The sequence below is a fragment of the Peromyscus eremicus genome, chromosome 3, assembly GCF_949786415.1.
Source record: "Peromyscus eremicus chromosome 3, PerEre_H2_v1, whole genome shotgun sequence".
Taxonomy (NCBI): domain Eukaryota; kingdom Metazoa; phylum Chordata; class Mammalia; order Rodentia; family Cricetidae; genus Peromyscus; species Peromyscus eremicus.
Window position 1 is genome coordinate 81,227,925 of NC_081418.1, and position 20,148 is coordinate 81,248,072.

Below are 20,148 nucleotides of genomic sequence, written 5' to 3' on the forward strand. Positions count from 1 at the left end.
ACAACATTTGAGGCCTGAATAGAAATTTTCTGCTTTGCTCTAGCCTCACTACTTGATATTTCTCCCAGTAAATTTTACAAACACACACCAAAAATATTTGGACTTACTATTTCCTTTGCTAAAATACTATATAGCCTTCATGAACTGTGGATTTTTGGATGTGCTAGTCCACATAGAGAGTAGATGGGAGACTGAATTTCTTCCATTAGGCAAGAAATTAAGTAAACCACATGATTCTATATGAAGACCACTAAGAAACACTACTCAGAAACAAAATCAGTAAAAATTTTCTTTCTTATTCTAAATCCTTGTCTAGAAAGAATGCTTAAGAAGTACTTTGATGTATTCATTACATATAAACAAAATGAAGAAGTATGGCAGAGTGTAATATTGTTCAAGTTTTTACATGAAATATATATTCAAATTCTGTGGGATGAAATAATATCTGCTGTGCCTCTTGCCTTGAAAAGGGCTGTGAGCTCTTCATCTGTAAACCTCTCTTGTTCTTTGTCCTTGAGTTCTCCTGTGTTGTTATAGTTATAAGTCCAAAGAATAGACAGTTTTTTTTAACAAGTATTGAACCTTCTACAGTAACTATTCAGGTAACAAAATATTAGACCATACTTCAATGAGCCTAGTCCATACTGCTGTTCAATATAACATATGAATGTAAACATCTGTGTTTGTGTGGGAGTGCTTTATTATTGTCTAGAATAGCTGGGAACCACACAGAGTGGCCATGATCCTCTCAGGGACTGTTGTGAGCATCCAAGTCTATATTGCTGAGTCTGATGCTGTCTCAGGATGGAAGGGATGAATGCATCACATCTTTCCACAGAACAACATTCTTAACCTGAAGTCCTTCTCATTACTGTAACAGTATAGACTGCACTGCTCTCCTCCAATCACAGGAGACATTTGACCATTTCCTAAAGAAAGTTTGCCTTAATTCACTTTGACTTTGTGTACTGCTGAACCCTGCAAGGAATTGTCATGTTGTTTCTTAGTGAGTACATTTCTATCACATTCTCAGATAAAAGTTCCGATCTCTTTGTAACCTGACTGATAAAGACTCCTCAGCTGCTACACAACATGCGGTGTCAAGACAGCTCCTGGGACTGCTGATGCTTTGGATCCCTGGTAAGTGAAATGAGAATCAATGGGTATGTCATATTTCTTGACCCTGTGCTTTCCGTGAGTGTCCTGTTTACATTTGAAATATGTGGGGTTTACCTTCAGAATGAGTATGATCAGAATAGTTCTATTAAAGTGAAGGAGATTTCAGAAGAATGCAGGACACATGTTCTCAGCTGTACTCTGGCAATCATAAATGGTGATAACTACCATAAAAGAAATCTAGAGTCCCTATTCCTTTGTAAACATATTTTTATATTGCATATTTTCAGAAGAGTAACTAAAAAGGTACAAAGGAATAAAATAATGAAAGGGAAATTATAAAAATATCCTACTGTGTTTATATTTAATCCCATGTATTTTCTGCCTTTATAATTTTAGGATCCAGTAGTGGATGTTGTGCTAACCAAGTCTCCATTGTTGTTGGCTATCATCCTTGGAGAGCCAGTCTCCATCTCCTGCAGCATTGGTCATAGCCTGTTATTTAGTAGTGCGAACACCTGTCTGAGTTGGTACCTGAAGAGACTAGGCAGGTCTCCACAGCTCCTGATCTATAAGTTTTCCACCCAATTTTCTGAGGTCCTACACAGATATGGTGGAAGTAAGGCAGGGACAGATTTCATCCTCAAAATCAACAGGGCAGAGCCTGAGGATTTGCTGAATTATTACTGCTTTCAAGGTACACATCTTCCTCTAACGGTGGTATACTTCAAATGAAAATGTTTGTGCTTGGAAGAGTCAGCTGCCCTTACGTGTTTCTCTGGAGAGCAGCACAGCAGATCCTCCAGGATCCTATAAGAGGTAAATATTGAGTCACACAGGAGGACAAGTCACAGCCTCTGCATTTTCCAGGTTGCCTTGCAGTTACCTGGTTTCTCTGTCAACAGATACACTGTTTACATGCCACAAGCAGCAGCAGAGTGCAGTGGTGCCAAGGGCAATTCAGAACAGCCAGACATGAAAGAAGGGTAGTAGGCTGGTTAGTTTTCCTTTCTGTCCTAAACTTGTGCACATGCTCCAATTAAAATCATCCATGAATACAGCCAAGTAAATAAGGATGTGGATGACTCATGGCACCTAAAACACATCATACAGCACACACACACACACACACACACACACACACACACACACACGCATGTATGTATGCATGTGCACTCACATGTGTGAGGTAACATACACATGGAAGTCAGAGAACAAATGGATAGTAGTTCTTTCCTTCTATCTTATGGATACCAGAGTTCAAACTTGGAGATATTTACTCATTAAGTTTTTTTTTTTTTTTTGCCACGTATCAAACTCCTATATCACCTTCATAAGTTATTTTTTAATATAGTAACATTATTGTATTCTTGGAGATAGAGTATTTTGATCAGTAATTTGTACACATGCAGCAGGAAAACTTTGTTGATAAAACTTCCCTCTTGAGGCAGAAAGATTATAAAGGCCAGGGGTGGTAGGTGACTCTAAAGAAATAGCTTCATCCATTCACTACAGGGCTGATACACATATGAACTCACAAGGATTGTGATAGCACACACAACTTGCACAACTTTAAACCAGACAAAATCCTAGAAAGAATAAGGGGAAATGAACACAAAGTCCCATCCTTAACCAAGAAGCTATTAGCAATTGATAACTGGTGGCAAAGGGAAAGACAGTTTTCTCTAATATAGTGTCACAGTCTCCAATGTGATGTCACAATTGTATATTGTAAAAAAAAATATTCATTTTATAAATCATATTAATTACTTCCAAGACTTCCCTATGTTCCCTTCATAAAGTTTTCTTAAAAAAAAAAAAAACACTTTCCAGTCTACCTTTTCCAACATGCATATTCTCTTAACTTCTTCTGTTCTTTAGTTTAAAAGTCACACAACACTGGATTCTCCTGTCCTCAAGCCATTAAAAGAGGAATTTTCTGTCCATCTTGTTTTTCACATTACCAGATAAACTTTTGTAAAATTGATCAAAGCAAAATGCTAGCATCAAAAGGTTTAGGACAATATCATTCACAACATGCTGAAATAAGATGTCTATTATGTGAATTCCAATGTTGAAATTGAGTGTCAGAATTGGACAGAATAGAAATGTGTGTCTTATTCAACATAATTTGAGTAAATAAAAGATAACAAAAAATTGGATCAATATCAAGGAAATAAAAGAGTATGAAGACTTTAGTTGAAGGTAGTAAAGAGAACATGAAGTGCCCACTTAGGAGTCAGTTGTTCACACACTCAGCCTGTGACTCATATTTGTTGCTGGAATGCTTCAGTGATGCATGGTGAACCAGATGTAAGCTGAGTTGTGTTTGCAGTGGAGAATCCCAGAGTTGCAGGTTATTTCCTGTTGTAACTGTAAGCTGGAGGACAAAAACAGAAAAGAAAACAAAACAAAAAAAAACCCGTGTGTACTCTATAGGTGTATTATATTTTATTTTTTTAATAATGCAGTTTTACTATATCTATTAATTGTTTCAGCATGTTTAAGTCTATAATTACCTATCATTGTGTTATTACTGAGTCCAATAGTGAATATGTTCATCTTCTCTGTGAGTGCCTTGTTTAGGAATAATGGCATATAACAAAAGCCTTAGTAGGTAGAATGATTTATAATCTAGGCTTATATACATTTTCTTTGTGATATTTACACAATTACAAAATTATCTCATGATACACTACACAGAATTAATTAATCAAGGTCTGACTGTATTCTGATATTGCTATAATTCATTGTGTGGTTTCCAAAATTTCTTTATACTCTCTTTGCCTATTCTGAATAATGCTGATGTGGACAGGGGAGTGCAAACTTTTACACTACTTTCAGGCTCCAGTTCTCCTGAACTTGGAGTACCTTGTAGTGAAAATGATCAGCCAAGTGGCAGGCATATCCCTGGGGACTTCATCAGGTCCCATGTTGTCTAGGGGCTGAACCTCATTTCCATACCCAGTAACAATGCAACAATTTATGATTTTTCCACAGATAATGTGTCTGTCATTTATTCTGTAATTAAATTAATAATTACTGTGAAGTAATATTTCATTATGTTATTGACTTCAATTCCTCATATATTGAATATAAATCTGTTAAAGCATTAGAATGACAATGAAGCTTATTTTTAATAGATTGACAGTAGCAGGCTCCACCACAATCATGTTCTGCTCTTGTTTCACATTTGGTTTCAGTCTGCAGTAATGCAATTGTGTAGACCCAGTCTCTCCTCTCTGTCTATGGCTCCTGGAGATAGTGCTGCCATCATCTTCAGGCCAGTTAAGGCACAAGCTGAATCTGAATCAGGCTCCAAAATCCACACACAGATTTCTGTACAGTCTTTGTCTGAAATCCTCTCATGGTCAGTGGTAAAGAAACCACATCAGATTTCATATTCACCATAAGCACCTACATTCTAAAGACAGTGCACTTCATTACTGTCATGGAATCCCCAGTATTTCTCACAACATATAATAACACTGAAATGCTAGCTCTAACCATTACAAAGACAAACAGGAAAATATCATGTTATTTTAATTCTTACATATGTATAGGTGTTCATTACCCAAGCTATATGGGTGAGTCTGGATCACCCATGACACACACAGGTAGAACTGAAACACAACACTGTTTCATACCTTTGTTGCAATTTTACACATAGTGATTTTTCAAAGAAAATAGATATATTTTGGAGACGGAGCTATTTCTTCCTTCTCTGGCTTTATATGTTGTGACCTTTCAGAACCCATTAGCTAGAAGGATTCTAAGTGGTCTTTGTGGTAGAATATCTCATAGAGAAATCATGTGGTTATCATTGACACATGATATCTTTTTGTTTTGTGTTTTGGTTTTGTAGTGAATCCTGACATTCTGGTCTTAGCAAGTTATAAGAGTGAGAAAACAGAATCATCTTAGAAAGTCTCCAGAGTAGGACAGGACTTTAAGAATGAGGAGGCTGAGAATAAGAATCTTCAGCTGACCTGGGGCCTATGCAGAGTCCCTTGGCTCGGCCTGGGAGGAGGGGACTGGACCTACCTGGACTGAGTCCACCAGGTTGATCTCAGTCTGTGGGGAAGGCTTTGCCCTGGAGGAGATTGGAATGGGGGGCGGGCTGGGGGGAAGGTGAAGGGGGCGGGAGGGGGGAGAACAAGGGAATCTGTGGCTGATATGTAGAACTGAATTGTATTACAAAATAAAAATTTAAAAAAAAAGAATCTTCAGCTGGACAGTGGTAGTACATGCCTTTAATTCTAGGACTGGGATGGTCTGGGAGGTGAAACACTGTGTTTGATGCCAGCCTTATCTACAGAGTAAGTTGCAGGATGGCCAGGGCTACACTAAGAAATTATGCCCTGAAAAAAAAAAAGAATCTTCACTTGTCCAATAAGAGATTCTTGGTCAGAAATTTGAGAAATCATATCATTAAACAATGACCATGGATTTGAGAGCATCTTTTATTGCTACCAAGGTCTTAGAATGTGTCCTCCCCCATATCTTTGAGATGTAAAACTGAATTTTGAAATCTTCCCTTGTACCTCAGAATTTCCACATATTGGATCACTATCCTATTAAAAGTTTTAAGAGAATGGCTTTCCTTCATGTTTTTGAGTACTTATACAATGATAATTCTCATGCTGTATTTGAATGTTGGGCATACAGATTTATATCAGAATTAATGATATCTCCTACTGATGTCACCATATCTGTTCATGAAAAGTTAAATCAGTACTCAATTATTTTTGTTCTTTTTTTCTTTACAATGCATTTTGTACATAAGTAAATAAATGTGTTTATGAAATGACACTGTATATTAATTACCACAGAGGGAAACTCTCACAGATTTTTTTCCAACATAAGATAGTTTCAAGTGGAAAAAATAACCTTGAAAACATCAGAGTTGAGTATCTTGATTGTTCACTCAGATAGTGAGGAAGGATGGGGCATGATGAGAGTTACAACCTCTTCAGTATGTTCCTGATCTGTCTTCATTTGCTTTGAAACATATTCTTTACACTCTTTCAATATTTCTTTTTTTCATTTGTAAGATTAAGTAAACAACTGTAATTAGTTGTCCTGATATCTGGTGTATCTGGTGACTGCCCAAGGTCAATTGTCTCATTGCCTCTTAAAGACTGAATACTCCCTCCACAGTCTACGTGAACCTCACCACTGGGATTTTCCTTCTTCCTTTGTTGCATGAGAAACATTTATTATTCAATATTTTGCATAGGAAAATCTTTACCTTATTCAAAACTATTCTATTTCTTTTATAAAATTATTTCATATTTTCTAGTTATAAAAGTAAATATGACATGAGTTGGATGAAATGCAGTAATTTTGTCATTAATATGTGCAGTTAGTGTCTAAATTGGAGGTGTCCACCAGGTCTCTCCCTTCAGAGATTGGGGACCCTGTGGAAGAGAGGAAAGAAAGACAGTAGGAGTCAGAGGGGATGGAGGACAGTAAGAGAATATGGCCCACTGAATTAACTAGGCAGGACTAACATTGGTTCACAGAGACTGAAAAAGCAAGCATTGGAACTTTAATGGGTTTGCACCAGGTCCTCTGCATTTGTGTTATGGTTGTTAGCTTGGTGTTTTTGTGGGACTGTTAACAGTGGGAGTGAGTGTATCAGTGTATCTCTGACCCTTTTGCCTGCTCTTGAGACTCTTTTCTTCCTACTGTATTGCCTTGTCCAGCCCAAATATGAGGGCTTTTGCCTTATCTTATTGTATTTTAGATGTCATGTCTTGGCTGTCTGCTCTTTTCTGGAAATGAAACAGAGAAGGTGTGGATCTTGGAGAGATGAGAAGTTGGGGGAGGCTAGATGGAGTTGAGGTAGGGGAAACTGTGGTTGGGATGCATTGTATGAGAGAAGAATCTATTTTCAATTAGAAAAGTATATGTTTCTTAGCCTTGGTAATGTGTATGTGCATGGAGGAGTGGTGGTGATAAAGATGTGACATTTAGATCCTGGCACTCAGTCTCTTATTGAACAATTATGCATCTCTACATTGACTCCTGCCTGTTGCAAAAGAAGCTTCTCTGACCAAGGTTTCAGGCAATCCCAGTCAGTGGATATAAGTGTAAGTATTCCAGAAGCAGTTTATTAGCACAACTATTTAGCAATATAACAACAGCTTGAAGTCATAGCTGCTGTTCTTACATTCGCTTTGATCAAGGAAACCAAATTTTAGGCATTGATTTATGAAGTGCTCTTCAGCTGCCATCCATTCTAGAGAAGATATTGGCAGTTGATAGCTGCTGAGGGATGAAGAATTACTACTTTTTAGGATGTGGTCACTGGTAGTTTTCTCATGATCCAGTGTATGGGCCTATACCCATGACCATATGAATTTTAATAATTGAACATAATGGGTTATCAAGAAACAACACAAAACAAAAAGAGAAGACATAATTTTAGGTGGGTGAGGTATTGGAACAGCACATGGAGGTGAAAAATGGAGGATGGATATGATCATGTTTCATTTTGCACATATATGAAATTATCAACGGAGAAAAATCCTCCCAGGCCTGACTGAAAATATCGTCAGACCTCACTAACTCACTTGTGATGTGTTCTCTCTCCATGCTCCAAATTTTCCAATGTGATGAAACATGTTTTCTATAGCAACCTAGAGACACACGCTTTTACTTACTTATACAATAAGCACAAAGTTACGATTATAGCTAAGGCTTAAGTACTTGAGTCACAGAAACCCATTGCTTGAGTTTTAGTATAGAAGAAGTAGTATTTATCCCTTCCCACTCTGAATTGGAGTATTGTATCTGTCTATATGAGTCCTAAATTAAATGATAGAAATCTATTCATCTAACCAAGTATTTGTCCAAGTAATAACAGTCTATTGGGAATTATATGCATGTTTTCACAACTTCATTTCTCCTTTTCTATCTTTAATGTATCAACACTTTTGTAGTAAGCTGCCATTAGGGAGTCATTTATCATGTAAAAATGAGGATTACTTTTCTCCCTAGTTTTCTTTATTGGGTTTCCAATATGACAAAACTAAAACAAACAGAGTCAGGTTCACTTAATCAGAAAGATGCTATGCTGAAAAAATATTAGCAAATACGAAGTGTGTTAAAAAGACTACCTTGGTTCTTGGTTCTGCTATCTTGGGATGCATGGTGCTTATAGATCCTATATGTCTTCATTTATGCAAGCTTACACAGTGGCATCCAACTGTCCCCTGCTATATGCAGTAGGGAATGAATCCATTTTTCTACAATCATAGGAGACACTTTATGTCACTTTGCTCTTAAGGGTGGGCTTTTCACACCCTTGGTTCTTTTCACACAGCTGCATCAACCAGGGGATTTGCATATTGCTCCCTAGGGTAAACTTCTCCTTGCAAGTACAGGACAAAAGCTAGGTCCTCTTTCTGCCTTGTCTACTCTGGACTCTTCATATCAAGTTCTCAGAATGAAGTGTCTTGCTCAGCTCCTGGGGCTGCTTGTGTTTTGGCTCCCTGGTAAGGTAGAAACAAAGATGAAGAAGGATATTGTGGAGGGGTTAGAGATTTCTGGGGCCCTGCTAATGCAAATACATGTTCTGTCCAATGTGAGATTGCCAGTGTTGTTCTCCATGAATGGGCTTTCGAAGTTTAGAGGGTGAAGAGAGGAGAACCTGTGCTCTTGTGGCAACTCTGTCAAGTATCAAAGCAGATGGTCCAGGTGATTTCTAGAGAGTCTCTATGCTCTCTCTACATAAATATTTTATGTTGAATATTTATAGACTATGAATGAGTCATGGACATAATAAGTAGGAAGCAAATAAAGGAAGGAAATATTATTTATTGTGTCATTTTGTTTAAATATAACCTTTCATTTCTTTTATTTCAGGAGCCAGTGGTGATATTGTGATGACCCAGCCTGGAGTTTCCAATCCTGTTAGTCTTGGAGAATCAACTTCCATCTCCTGCAGGTCTAGTAAGAGTCTTCTACATAGCAATGGCATCACTTACTTGGATTGGTACCTGCAGAGACCAGGCCAGTCTCCTCAGCTCCTGATCTATCGAATGTCCAACCTTGCCTCAGGAGTCTCAAACAGGTTCAGTGGCAGTGGGTCAGGAACAGATTTCACACTGAAAATCAGTACAGTGGAGGCTGAGGATATGGGTGTTTATTACTGTCAGCAGTGGCTAGAAAATCCTCCCACAGTGATACATCCCTGAACAAAAACCTCCCTGACTGAGGTACAAAGCTGCCTTATAACTTCCTTGTTTTGGGTGTAAAGTAGTGTAACCAGCATGGCATAAATACATACCCTTCCTCAGCACAATGGTTTTCCAGATTCAACAGCTACTCCAAATTAAATACTCAATTCTAAACCTTACACAGTACAAATTTTTCTAGTTATATCCATTTACCTGGAAACTTTATGATTTTCTTTTTCTTTGTATCCAAATAAAGAAATGAATTTTTTAACAATAAAGAAAATGAAGTAAGAGTGATCTCAGGAAACTGACAGCAAGTGAAGATCATCATATTACTTGGGTTTAGTAGATATCAGAATGACAACTATTACATTGTTACTCTCATTTGTGTTAATTAGACTAGATATAGATACATATAATCACATGTGTGTATATGATACAAAATAGAAGTGAACTTTCTAGAGGATAAAACTTTGGTTTTGTATGTGGTGTCATGGTTTTACAAGACACTGAGATGGATAACTGAGGACCAAGGTATGTATTATAACAGTTCTTAATGCTCTGGACAGACAAACCAAGGGAAATAGCATGGTGGGGAGATACAGGGAGAGTTTAGTTCCTCACACCAGAGACAGCCATCATGGAGGGGTAAATCTCTGCAGGGAATCAGGGCTCACTTGAGAGAAGTGGGACCTATTTCTAAAGACTGGGGGAGGTTTACAGAAAGATTCTACAGCCATGCTCTCTGATTCCCATGTAGAGAAGTGAATGTGGACCAGGTTGTTCCTGGTGGCCATACCTTAACAACAACAGCACCCTTTTGTTATCTCCTTTCCTAGGTGAGAGTTCCCATCTTCTCAGAGAAGACCACAAAGAATCCCTCAATGGAAATCAAGCCTGGTTCTCAGGACTTACTGTAGGGAAAAGGGACTGGCTAAAGAGTTTCGCCCTAACCCTGGAGCCCAGAACCAGGGAAAGAAACACATCTTGGATCTGGGACATAAGCCAGAGAAAGAAACATATTATCCCCATACCCAGAACCTAAGAAACATGCTCTGACTCTGAAATCAGTACCAAAGAAAGAAACTTTGTCCCTAGAATCAGAGCCTGTGAAAGAAATATGCTTTGGCCATAGAATTAGAGCCACAAAGCTAAGAAAGGCCAGTGAAAGAAACACAGTTTGACTCTGAAATCAAGGCCCTCTCTTCCCCTAACCCATAAAACTAACCAATCCCTGAGCAGAAAAAAACTAACCAATGCCTGGACAGAAATTCTCTCTGGAGAAACTCTGCCCCCAAGAGGTGCTATATAAACCAGCCAGCCTGTTCAATTTTTGGCTGTTCTTTCTTACCCTGGTAGAAGCAGCCACTCTCCTGGACTCCTCCTTCCCAAAGAAATCTCTTTCTCAAAAGAGTTTTGGGTGTGAAGATCATTTGCCAGTGCAGCTAAGAAGAACCTTGCTAAGACATCACTTAATGAACTGTACAGAAAAACCCTTGCAGAGACATTCCCTTAGGGCAACTGAACAAGGAGGATCTGAAGACAATATCCTTGCTGAGAGGTCCCTTAACAGGCTAAGCCAGGTGGAGCAGAAAAAGTAACCACTTTTCACAGGAGCCATAGGAGATTGCTACATTTCTGCAGTGGTTTTCCCTTTAGCAGAGTGAAGCAAAAGAAGCAACATGTTGGGCTGGAGAAGAAGCAGAGAGCTCTGCTGGGAAGCCCCCTTAAGTTGGGGCTGAGCAAAGCTCAACTGTAGCCATTGTCCAGGAGAGCAGCAGGATTGCTATATCCTGCAGGGAGACCATCCCCAACTGCACCAGGTATAGTCTGACTCCTGAACAGTCAGGATACCTTTCTCTGCAGAGCTGGCCTAACAGCTCCAAGCCTGTCTCTTTCTCTCCAGAGCTGAGCTGTCCTAGCAGCTCCAGGTCTTGTCTGACTCTCCTGAGCAATCAGAATACCTTGCCCTCCAGAGCTGAGCTGTCCCAGCAGCTCTAGGCCTGACTCTCCCAAGCAACCAGGATACCTTCCCCTCTAGGGCTGAGCTGTCACATTGCAGCTCCAGCTGTCAGAGCGGTCCTAGAAGCTCAAGGTGTCACCTGACTCCTGAACAGTCAGGATACCTTTCCCCCAGAGTTGCAACACACTCAATCACACTTACCATGTGTCTCTTCAGTGATGGAAGCTCATAATTCTGTGAAACCTCAGCCAAAAGTGGAAAGAATTAGGATATAGAGAATGGGAAGCAGTGCTGTGTGTCTTCTGAACATAACATGGCCATCACAATCATGGATATCACAGAAGCTGAATAGTTACACAAACCTACACAAGATCTTGATAGCTAAACCCTGTTGTAGAAATGTTAGAAGATCTCTAGGCTCTACTTGGTACCAAGTAGCTTTTGGCAGCGGATACCTGCTGTAGGCAACAGGATAATTCTTCTTTTAAAATGTGGTCAATGCATGGTTCATTATGTTCTATGGAATGGCTCCATACCCATGGGAAGTATTAAGTAGACTTAGTGAGTTATCAAAAAAATGATAATAAAAGAATGACATGGAATTAAGACAGAGCATTGTGATGTTCAGATGCAGAGATTTTTAAGGCAAGAAACTGTGAAGAAGATATGATCATATTTCATTGTGTCTGTATATGAGTCTCTTGAAAATTAAGAAAACATTTCTGAAAAGATTTCTATATTTATTTTTCCCTTTTTACCAGTATTTAATTTTATGTACATTCTTTCTAGTGTGCAATAATATTGTCATGCCTTACTCCCTCCCCTCATTCATGTTCACATTTCTTCTTTCCTTACTATTTTCTTTCTTTCATTTGATCTTGCTGCTTTTTTGTCCTCTGCCCCATGTCTCCACTCACTTTATTTCACTTTTTTTTTTAAGACATGGTTTCTCTATGTAACATTCCTGGCTGTCTTGGAACTTTCTTTTTAGAACAGGCTAGCCTCAAACTCACTGAGATCCACCTGCCTCTAGGTCCCCAGTACTGGGATTAAAGGCATGCACCACTAACTTGGATTGGGTTCAAGGTGGGCAAATTGTGGTAGTCTATATTATTCTTTTTTAAGAATAATGAACATCAGCAATATCTGTGACCTAGAACTAATGATTATTATAGAGCATTTCATACCTCAGCTTTATAATACACAATATTATCATCAGTAGATGGTAATTTTAAATATAAACCAAATATTATCCAACATAAATTAATGTAGTATAGATCTACAGAACATTCCAGCAAACACTGAAGTATATGCCTTCTAAGCAGCCCACACACCTTTCTCCCAAATTAAACACAACAGGACACAAAGCAAATCTCAACAATATAGGAAAATTAAAGTAACATCTTACATACTGTTTGATCTCTGAGTAGCCACAATAATTACCTGTCTTATAAAATAAGCCTGTTAGTACAGTACGGTATGAAAATCATGGGTATAAACCAATACTACTTTCTGGTTGGATTTAAGGCCCATTCCATTAAATAAAATGCATAACTTTCACAAGAATAGGGGGCAAGAACCTGTGGTTAGCAAAGTCACAGGCCCTAGGAAACAACCTACACTATTATATTTTGTATGTGTTATTTTTGTTACTTGAACTGATTTAGCAAATTCAGTATTTTTGTAACTGAAAGATAAGACAATAAATAACTTAAATTAAAAAAGAAGCCAGTGACACAAACTGTAATTGAAGCATGTTGGAAAAGTTAGTCAATGAAGTGGAAAAAGAACACCACAATAAACAACCCTTGTGTCCTTATTAAGGAATATATAGTGGACAGAAGCTAACTAATAAGAAAACACATTTATTTTATTTTATTTTATTTTATTTTATTTTATTTTATTTTATTTTTTTTAATTTTTATTTTGCAATACAATTCAGTTCTACATATCAGCCATGGATTCCCTTGTTCTCCCCCCTCCCACCCCCCTCACCTTCCCTCTAAGCCACCCCCCATTCCCACCTCCTCCAGGGCAAAGCCTCCGCCATGGACTGAGATCAACCTGGTAGACTCAGTCCAGGTAGGTCCAATCCCCTCCTCCCAGGCCAAGCCAAGCGATCCTGCATAGGCCCCAGGTTTCAAACAGCCAACTCATGCAATGAGCATAGGATCCGGTCCTACTGCCTGGATGCCTCACAAACAGATCAAGCCAATCAACTGTCTCACCCATTCAGAGGGCCTGATCCAGTTGGTGACCCCTCAGCCATTGGTTCATAGTTCATGTGTTTCCATTCCTTTGGCTATTTGTCCCTGTGTTTTATCCATCCTTGGTCTCAACAATTCTTGCTCATATAAACCCTCCTCATTCTCCCTAATTGGACTCCCAGAGATCCACCTGGGGCCTAGCCATGGATCTCTGCATCCAGATCCCTCAGTAGTTGGATGAGGTTTCTAGCACGACAATTAGGGTGTTCGGCCATCCCATCACCAGAGTAGGTCAGTTCGGGCTGTATCTTGACCATTGCCAGCAGTCTGTTGTGGGGGTATCTTTGTGGATTTCTGTGGGCCTCTCTAGCACTTTGCTTCTTCCTATTCTCATGTGGTCTTCATTTACCATGGTCTCCTATTCCTTGTTCTCCCTCTCTGTTGTTGATCCAGCTGGGATCTCCTGCTCCCCCAAGCTCTCTTTCCCTCAACCCTCGCCCTTCACTACCCCTACTCAGGTCCAGGCTGTTCATGTAGATCTCATTCCATTTCTCTGTCATTGGGCGATCTCCTTGTCTTTCTTGGAGTCCTGTTTTCCAGGTAGCCTCCCTGGTGATGTGAGTAGCAGTCCAGTCATCCTTGTTCCACATCTAGTATCCTCCTATGAGTGAGTACATACCATGTTTGTCTTTCTGAGTCTGGGTTACCTCACTCAGGATGATTTTTTCTAGATCCATCCATTTGTCTGCAAACCTCATGATGTCATTGTTTTTCTCTGTTGAGTAGTATTCCATTGTGTATATGTACCACATTTTTTTTATCCATTCTTCAGTTGAAGGGCATCTAGGTTGTTTCCATGTTCTGGTTATTACAAACAATGCTGATATGAACATAGCTGAACAAGTGCCCTTGTGGTGTGGTTGAGCATTCCTTGGGTATATGCCCAAGAGTGGTATAGCTGGATCTTGGGGGAGATGGATTCCCAATTTTCTAAGAAAGCACCATATTGATTTCCAAAGTGGTTGTACAAGCTTGCATTCCCACCAGCAGTGGAGGAGAGTTCCTTTAGCTCCACATCCTCTCCAGCATAAGGTGTCTTCAGTGTTTTTGATCTTAGCCATTCTGACAAAGAAAACACATTTTTTAAACTTGGTCAAGGACTGAAAGAATAGATGCATTTCTTTTTCAACCATAGTCAAAATGTAAAACAATGTCATAGAAAGTATCGTATTCACACTGATGGTCACACACTTATGATTGATGTTTGTTCAATAGAATGAATAGCATAACTAATTTATATTTTCCTACTCTTAGATCCATCACTAATTTATTGCCCCCAGTCTAGATATTGGAAATATAGACACCTGTCCCTATCATATGGCATCACAAATGAGGAATTTTTCCATATTTTCACACAAAAGTGCTCTAAAAATGTAGTCATCCAGAGAATTCATGTCATAAGAGATTCTAGAAGTCAAAAAAAATCTAATCCATAGTAAAAACAAATATTTCAGGTTTTGTCCATTAAGTACAGTACAAACAAGAGAAGATATTAAACAAGAGAATTCAACTCACCCTTGAACTTACCATTTTTCACTCTCCTTAATTTTACTAAATGCAATTTTAATTATAATACAGCATACTAATTTAAATGTCTAAATTATTTTTAGGAATGAATCAATAAAAAGGGAGTTTAGATGAATATGAGTTTATCTTCAATGTACAACATATGGCTTTCAAGTGTAATGAATATATACAGTGAAATTTCAAGTATCAAATTAAATGAATAGGTAGCATGGAAAGTACTCAGTGGTGTATGTACTGCCATCATGAATATTTACAACATATTTATAACTTTGAAGTTATTTTTGATCATTTTCCATTGACAGGAATATCAGAAGCAGCTCTATGAGTATGGTTTAAGGTGGTTTGTTTCCCCCTGTTATTTATCCTTAATGCATATGAGTGACTATGAGTGTGTGTGTGTGTGTGTGTGTGTGTGTGTGTGTGTGTGTGTGTGTGTGTTTTGAGTGATTTCATATATATAAATTTCTTTTTAAGAGCCTGGAGTAGATGAGTGTCCTATGATATACAAGGTTGTTTTTGTTTACTGCCATGTACCAAATGAATGTAGTGGTTATTTTTTAAACCTCTGGTAACAAATAGCTCTGTTCTAGGTACAACAATATCAACTTTAGGAAGCAATATATCAGATATTCCCCTTTTCATCTACATACTACTGTAGTTTTCAGTATCAGAGTTATCTAAATAGTACTTAATTATGCTAAAATGCATATTATTGCTTTTGAACTGATGAGATAGAATATTTAGTTTTTCCAAAATATCTCTCATTTATGTGACAAAATATTTGTACACCATTTTTTTTTATCTAGACAACAGGTCCCAAATGATATAGACAATCCTTATCATGGCTAAACAGCATGATACTGTCTCCCATTACAGGTTTGTCTTTTATCCTTCTTGTAAAAATCATTAGAATACTGTATTAACAAGGTGATAATTAACATGCAATACAGTCAGTAACATAGCATTATTATTTGGGGTCAGCAGTATAGTTTCCACATAGTCTCTGCTTGATGAGTTAATATTTCGATATCTCCCCAACTCATCAGCTTACTCACACTCTTGGGGTGTCTCCTTTTTATGGATTTCTCATCTGCCTTCAGATGTTTCATTTCTCTGGTGGTCTCCATGGTAATTTTAAGATCAGGAGTTCCAGATCAGGAGCAATCTGAGACTGTTTATTTGCTGAAAAGACATAATCATAATCCTGTCTCTGTATTAGAAGAGCATTGTGCCCTTTCCATTGATTAGTTTTTAGATCCTTTCATTCAACGTGTATTTTAGTCTGTGTCTCCTTTAGGGAAAAATGTTTGGGGGCAGGAGAAAAAAGCATTATCTATTAATGTAAAAAATTAAAGTTAGTACAGCTAGATGTAGTATAGTGTGTGGCAATTTAGGTGGGTGAATGTACCCCTTGTTTTTTTCCCCTTATGTACTTGATGGCAATATTTTATAATAGTTTGTGGATAGGGAGGGAGTTCAGTAACATGTATGATATTAAAATTTATTAAATAATTTGTTAGTAGAAGAGAGACCATTATCATTTCTTAGTTGCAATGGGTCCTTAAAAGGACATGTATAAAGATCTGTTTGATAAAGTCAAGTTCCCTCTGTGACACAGTGTTTTTTTTCTGGAGCTCCTAGGGCCTCATGTCACACCTGGGACTGTGCTCTGTAGCTTACTAGTTAGTGTAAGGCACTCTACATGTCTTTAGGGAATTTTGGCACAGATCTCTACCTATTTGACAGCGGAGAAGGTCCCAGATACACACAGTCATAGTTTCAGATGTCAAACTGATGTTCATTTATTATTAATTATGCCCTAGAAGTCTGAAATACTATTTAAAATAATTTCATTATACTGTGTAAAATAATACCTTTAATAAAGGATAAGTTTTCACCAGGTGTTGGTGGTGCATGCCTTTAATCCCAGCATTTGAGAAGCAGAGGCAGGTGAATCTCTGAGGGTTTGAGGTCAGGCTAGTCTACAGAGGTAGTTCTGGGACAGCCAGGACTACACAGTGATACCCAGTCTCAAAAAAAAAATAACAAACAAATAAATGATAGGCTTTCATGAGCCTCCTCAACTATCACCCTTGCCTGAGTCTGATCATATATAAGACAATAGGCAAGTCCACAACACTAAAAAAACAAACAAAATATATTTAATTATCAATGTTCACTAACTTTTAAAGATGTGAACTTAAGGACATAATATTTGGGATCTTTAAAATTCAAGACAATTCTATGTTTGTGCTTAAAAATATTCTCCATTAGGTATCAGGTTATTCTACTCTCACCTTCCCTCTTTATAATCTCTTATCAGTTCTTCTCTCATCAGATCTTTCTAACTCCAACCTAACAGACTCCAGATTTACCATTCAAGTCTAACATTTCAAAATTAGGATTCACTTATGAGAGTGAACACATCACATTAGTTTTTGTCATTCAGTGTACATTTTCCATTACCAGACATTGTCTTGCAAATTTCATGATTTCAGATTTCTTTGTAGGTGAATAAAATTACCCTGTATATATGTACCACATTTTCATTAGCCACATGTCAACTGATGAATGATTGTATTTCCTAATTATTGTGAAAATACGTTTGTATATATATATACATAGGTATTCATTTGGTATATATATGTTATGTACGTACATCAAAAGTACAATGAAGAGCTTTATAGGGGTTCTCTATAATATCTACATTGGAAATCTGAAACAGGAATATTGTAACTTCAAGGTCAGCCTGGGATCCTAAGAAGTTTTAGAGATGTCTGAGCTAGCAACATCAAAACTATATCTCAATAAAACCCAAACTGGGAAAATAAACAAATCAGCATTTGTTTCCTTATTTGGTTTGTCCCCTGTGTTTGCTATGTATGAGAAATTCTTTCACTGAGAGAGAAAAGAAACCAGGGAGATGCTGATCCTACAGGTCAGTGCTAACTGACAAAATATTTAACAGGGAGCAAGGACTCTGTCACCACTTATATTTCCTTCTTGTATTCACTTCTGAAAGCAAAGGTTGTATTTAATTATCAGATTCCTGATCTCATGTGGAATCAAAATGTCTCAGTGACTTTTCTTTTGCTGTGATGAAACACTTTGAGCAAGGCAACTTATGCAACAAAGACTTTAACTGACTTTATGATTTCAGAGTTAATGATGGCCAGCAAAAGCCTGGCAGCGCTAACAGCTCAGAGCTCACATCAGGAACCACAAGAAGGAGCCAAAGAGAACACAGAAAATGGTAACATGTGTTGAATCTCCATAGCTCATCCCCATGATAATCCTCTCCCCGAAAGGACATACCTCCTAATACTTTTCAAACCGTTTCACAAAGGGGGATACATTAATCAAACATATGAGTCCACGGGGCCATCTCATTCACACTATCAAACCTGGATACCACACCAAACCAAGGAAATGAGAAAGGAAGATGTAAATGATAAAGGATAGGCCCAAGGTTTGACCTAAAGTTCACATGAGAAAACTCAGATTTCATCACTGAAGACTGCATCCTTTACCACTCCCCAGTGCATAAAAGTATAATAGTGGAAAAGTGTGACTTTAAGGTGCTTTAATTCAGGAGATGGTTTGATGTCAGTGATGCCAGTGAAGCTAATGATATATGTAATCTATTTCTTTGAGACAACAGTGGCATAATCAGAGGTAAAATAGGGAGTTAGTTTCTGATGGGTGGACTCATTTGAACAATTGTGGGTTTTGTCATTACTATCTAAGGTCCCCAGTAAACTCAGACTGTCAGACAATGAATAAACATTAGTGTTAGAAATAAGTATGAGAAATGTGATGCTTGATACTTGTCAACTGGCCTGGATAGGTCTTTTTTCAATGGAAGAGTTAAAAAAGCAGGTAATTCAGTAAGGAGCTCATAACCAGTATGGCGGATAACTGGTTTTCCTAAGCCCATGTGGTAAACGTTCTATATGAGTGAAGTAGGAGGGTCTCTAGAAGATCTGAGTAATTGAGATTGGCATTGAGGCTGCAAAAGCAGTACCAACAAAGGTCTGTCAGTACCAGGGGTCTAGCTCTTGAGGTGGCTCAAGAGGCAGGATCATGGATCCACTGCCTTTTTCCCCAGTTCATCAACAAGCAACAGAAGACACTACCACAAATTTTTCAAGGGAGGTAATATATGTACTGTATCACATTCTCTCACCCTTTACCTGACGTGAAACCTTCCTATAGACCTCAACTCTCACATTGTCTCTCTATTATTATTATTGTTACATATGTATATAATGCAACAATATGAAAACTGTAATATGTAAATACTGTGTGAGACATAATGAGGATATAACGTGCATCCTCTTTTATGAGGTGCAGTTTGAGGACACTGCATTATCTTCTGAACTGGTGTAATTATAATTTTAAAAATAAATATATTATGCAAAAATGAATAAAATGATTGTTTGGATTCATAGTTGAACTGGAGTTCCTTTAAGAAGGAGATTCTTGAAACCATCCTTGTCTCTTGTCAGTGTTTTCCACAGATAAATATGTGGCATGATATTAAAGTCTGTCTAAAACATTTTCTTTCATAGATCATCAGTTTGGTGTTAAGTCATCTGAAAACCACAGGCTCACTAGAATGTCCTTCATTATACTTTAAGATGTTCTAGTTTTATGTTTACATTCAACTCTGTAATAATTTTCAGTTATTTTCTGTGAGGGTTGGATTACCTGTGCACACATGTAGTGGTATTTTTTATGGATATGCGCTATTTTGTCATTTGTTGGGGGGGCTGTAATTTGCTTATTGTCTTTCATTTACCTAATAGAGGTGGAATTTGTGGCTTCCCTGTGCTGTTATTTTGGTTTCTACATATTTGAAATAAGATAATTATGAAAATAATTGCTAACATAGGAAATGTGACTTTGTCAGTTGCCATAAGTAACCAACACCTTTCTACAGGAAAGTACATTTTATATCTTGTCATTTACTTAATAACACTGACCAAATTTTGTTAAAAGATCTGGAAGGCAAGAACATCCCACTGATGCTCATGCTTAGCAGTCAATAACCAAGAAGAAAAAACATAAAAATAAAAGTGAAAAATAT

At 37.8% G+C, this 20,148-nt stretch overlaps 1 gene segment (V, D, J or C); it reads left to right on the forward strand.

Annotated features, from left to right (window-relative positions):
* Positions 1–8,569: 8,569 nt before the first annotated feature.
* Positions 8,570–9,320, forward strand: LOC131906335 (immunoglobulin kappa variable 2-112-like). The segment is given in 2 exon segments: positions 8,570–8,618; positions 8,989–9,320. Coding segments are annotated over 2 exon segments (381 nt in total).
* The last annotated feature ends 10,828 nt before the right edge of the window (positions 9,321–20,148 follow it).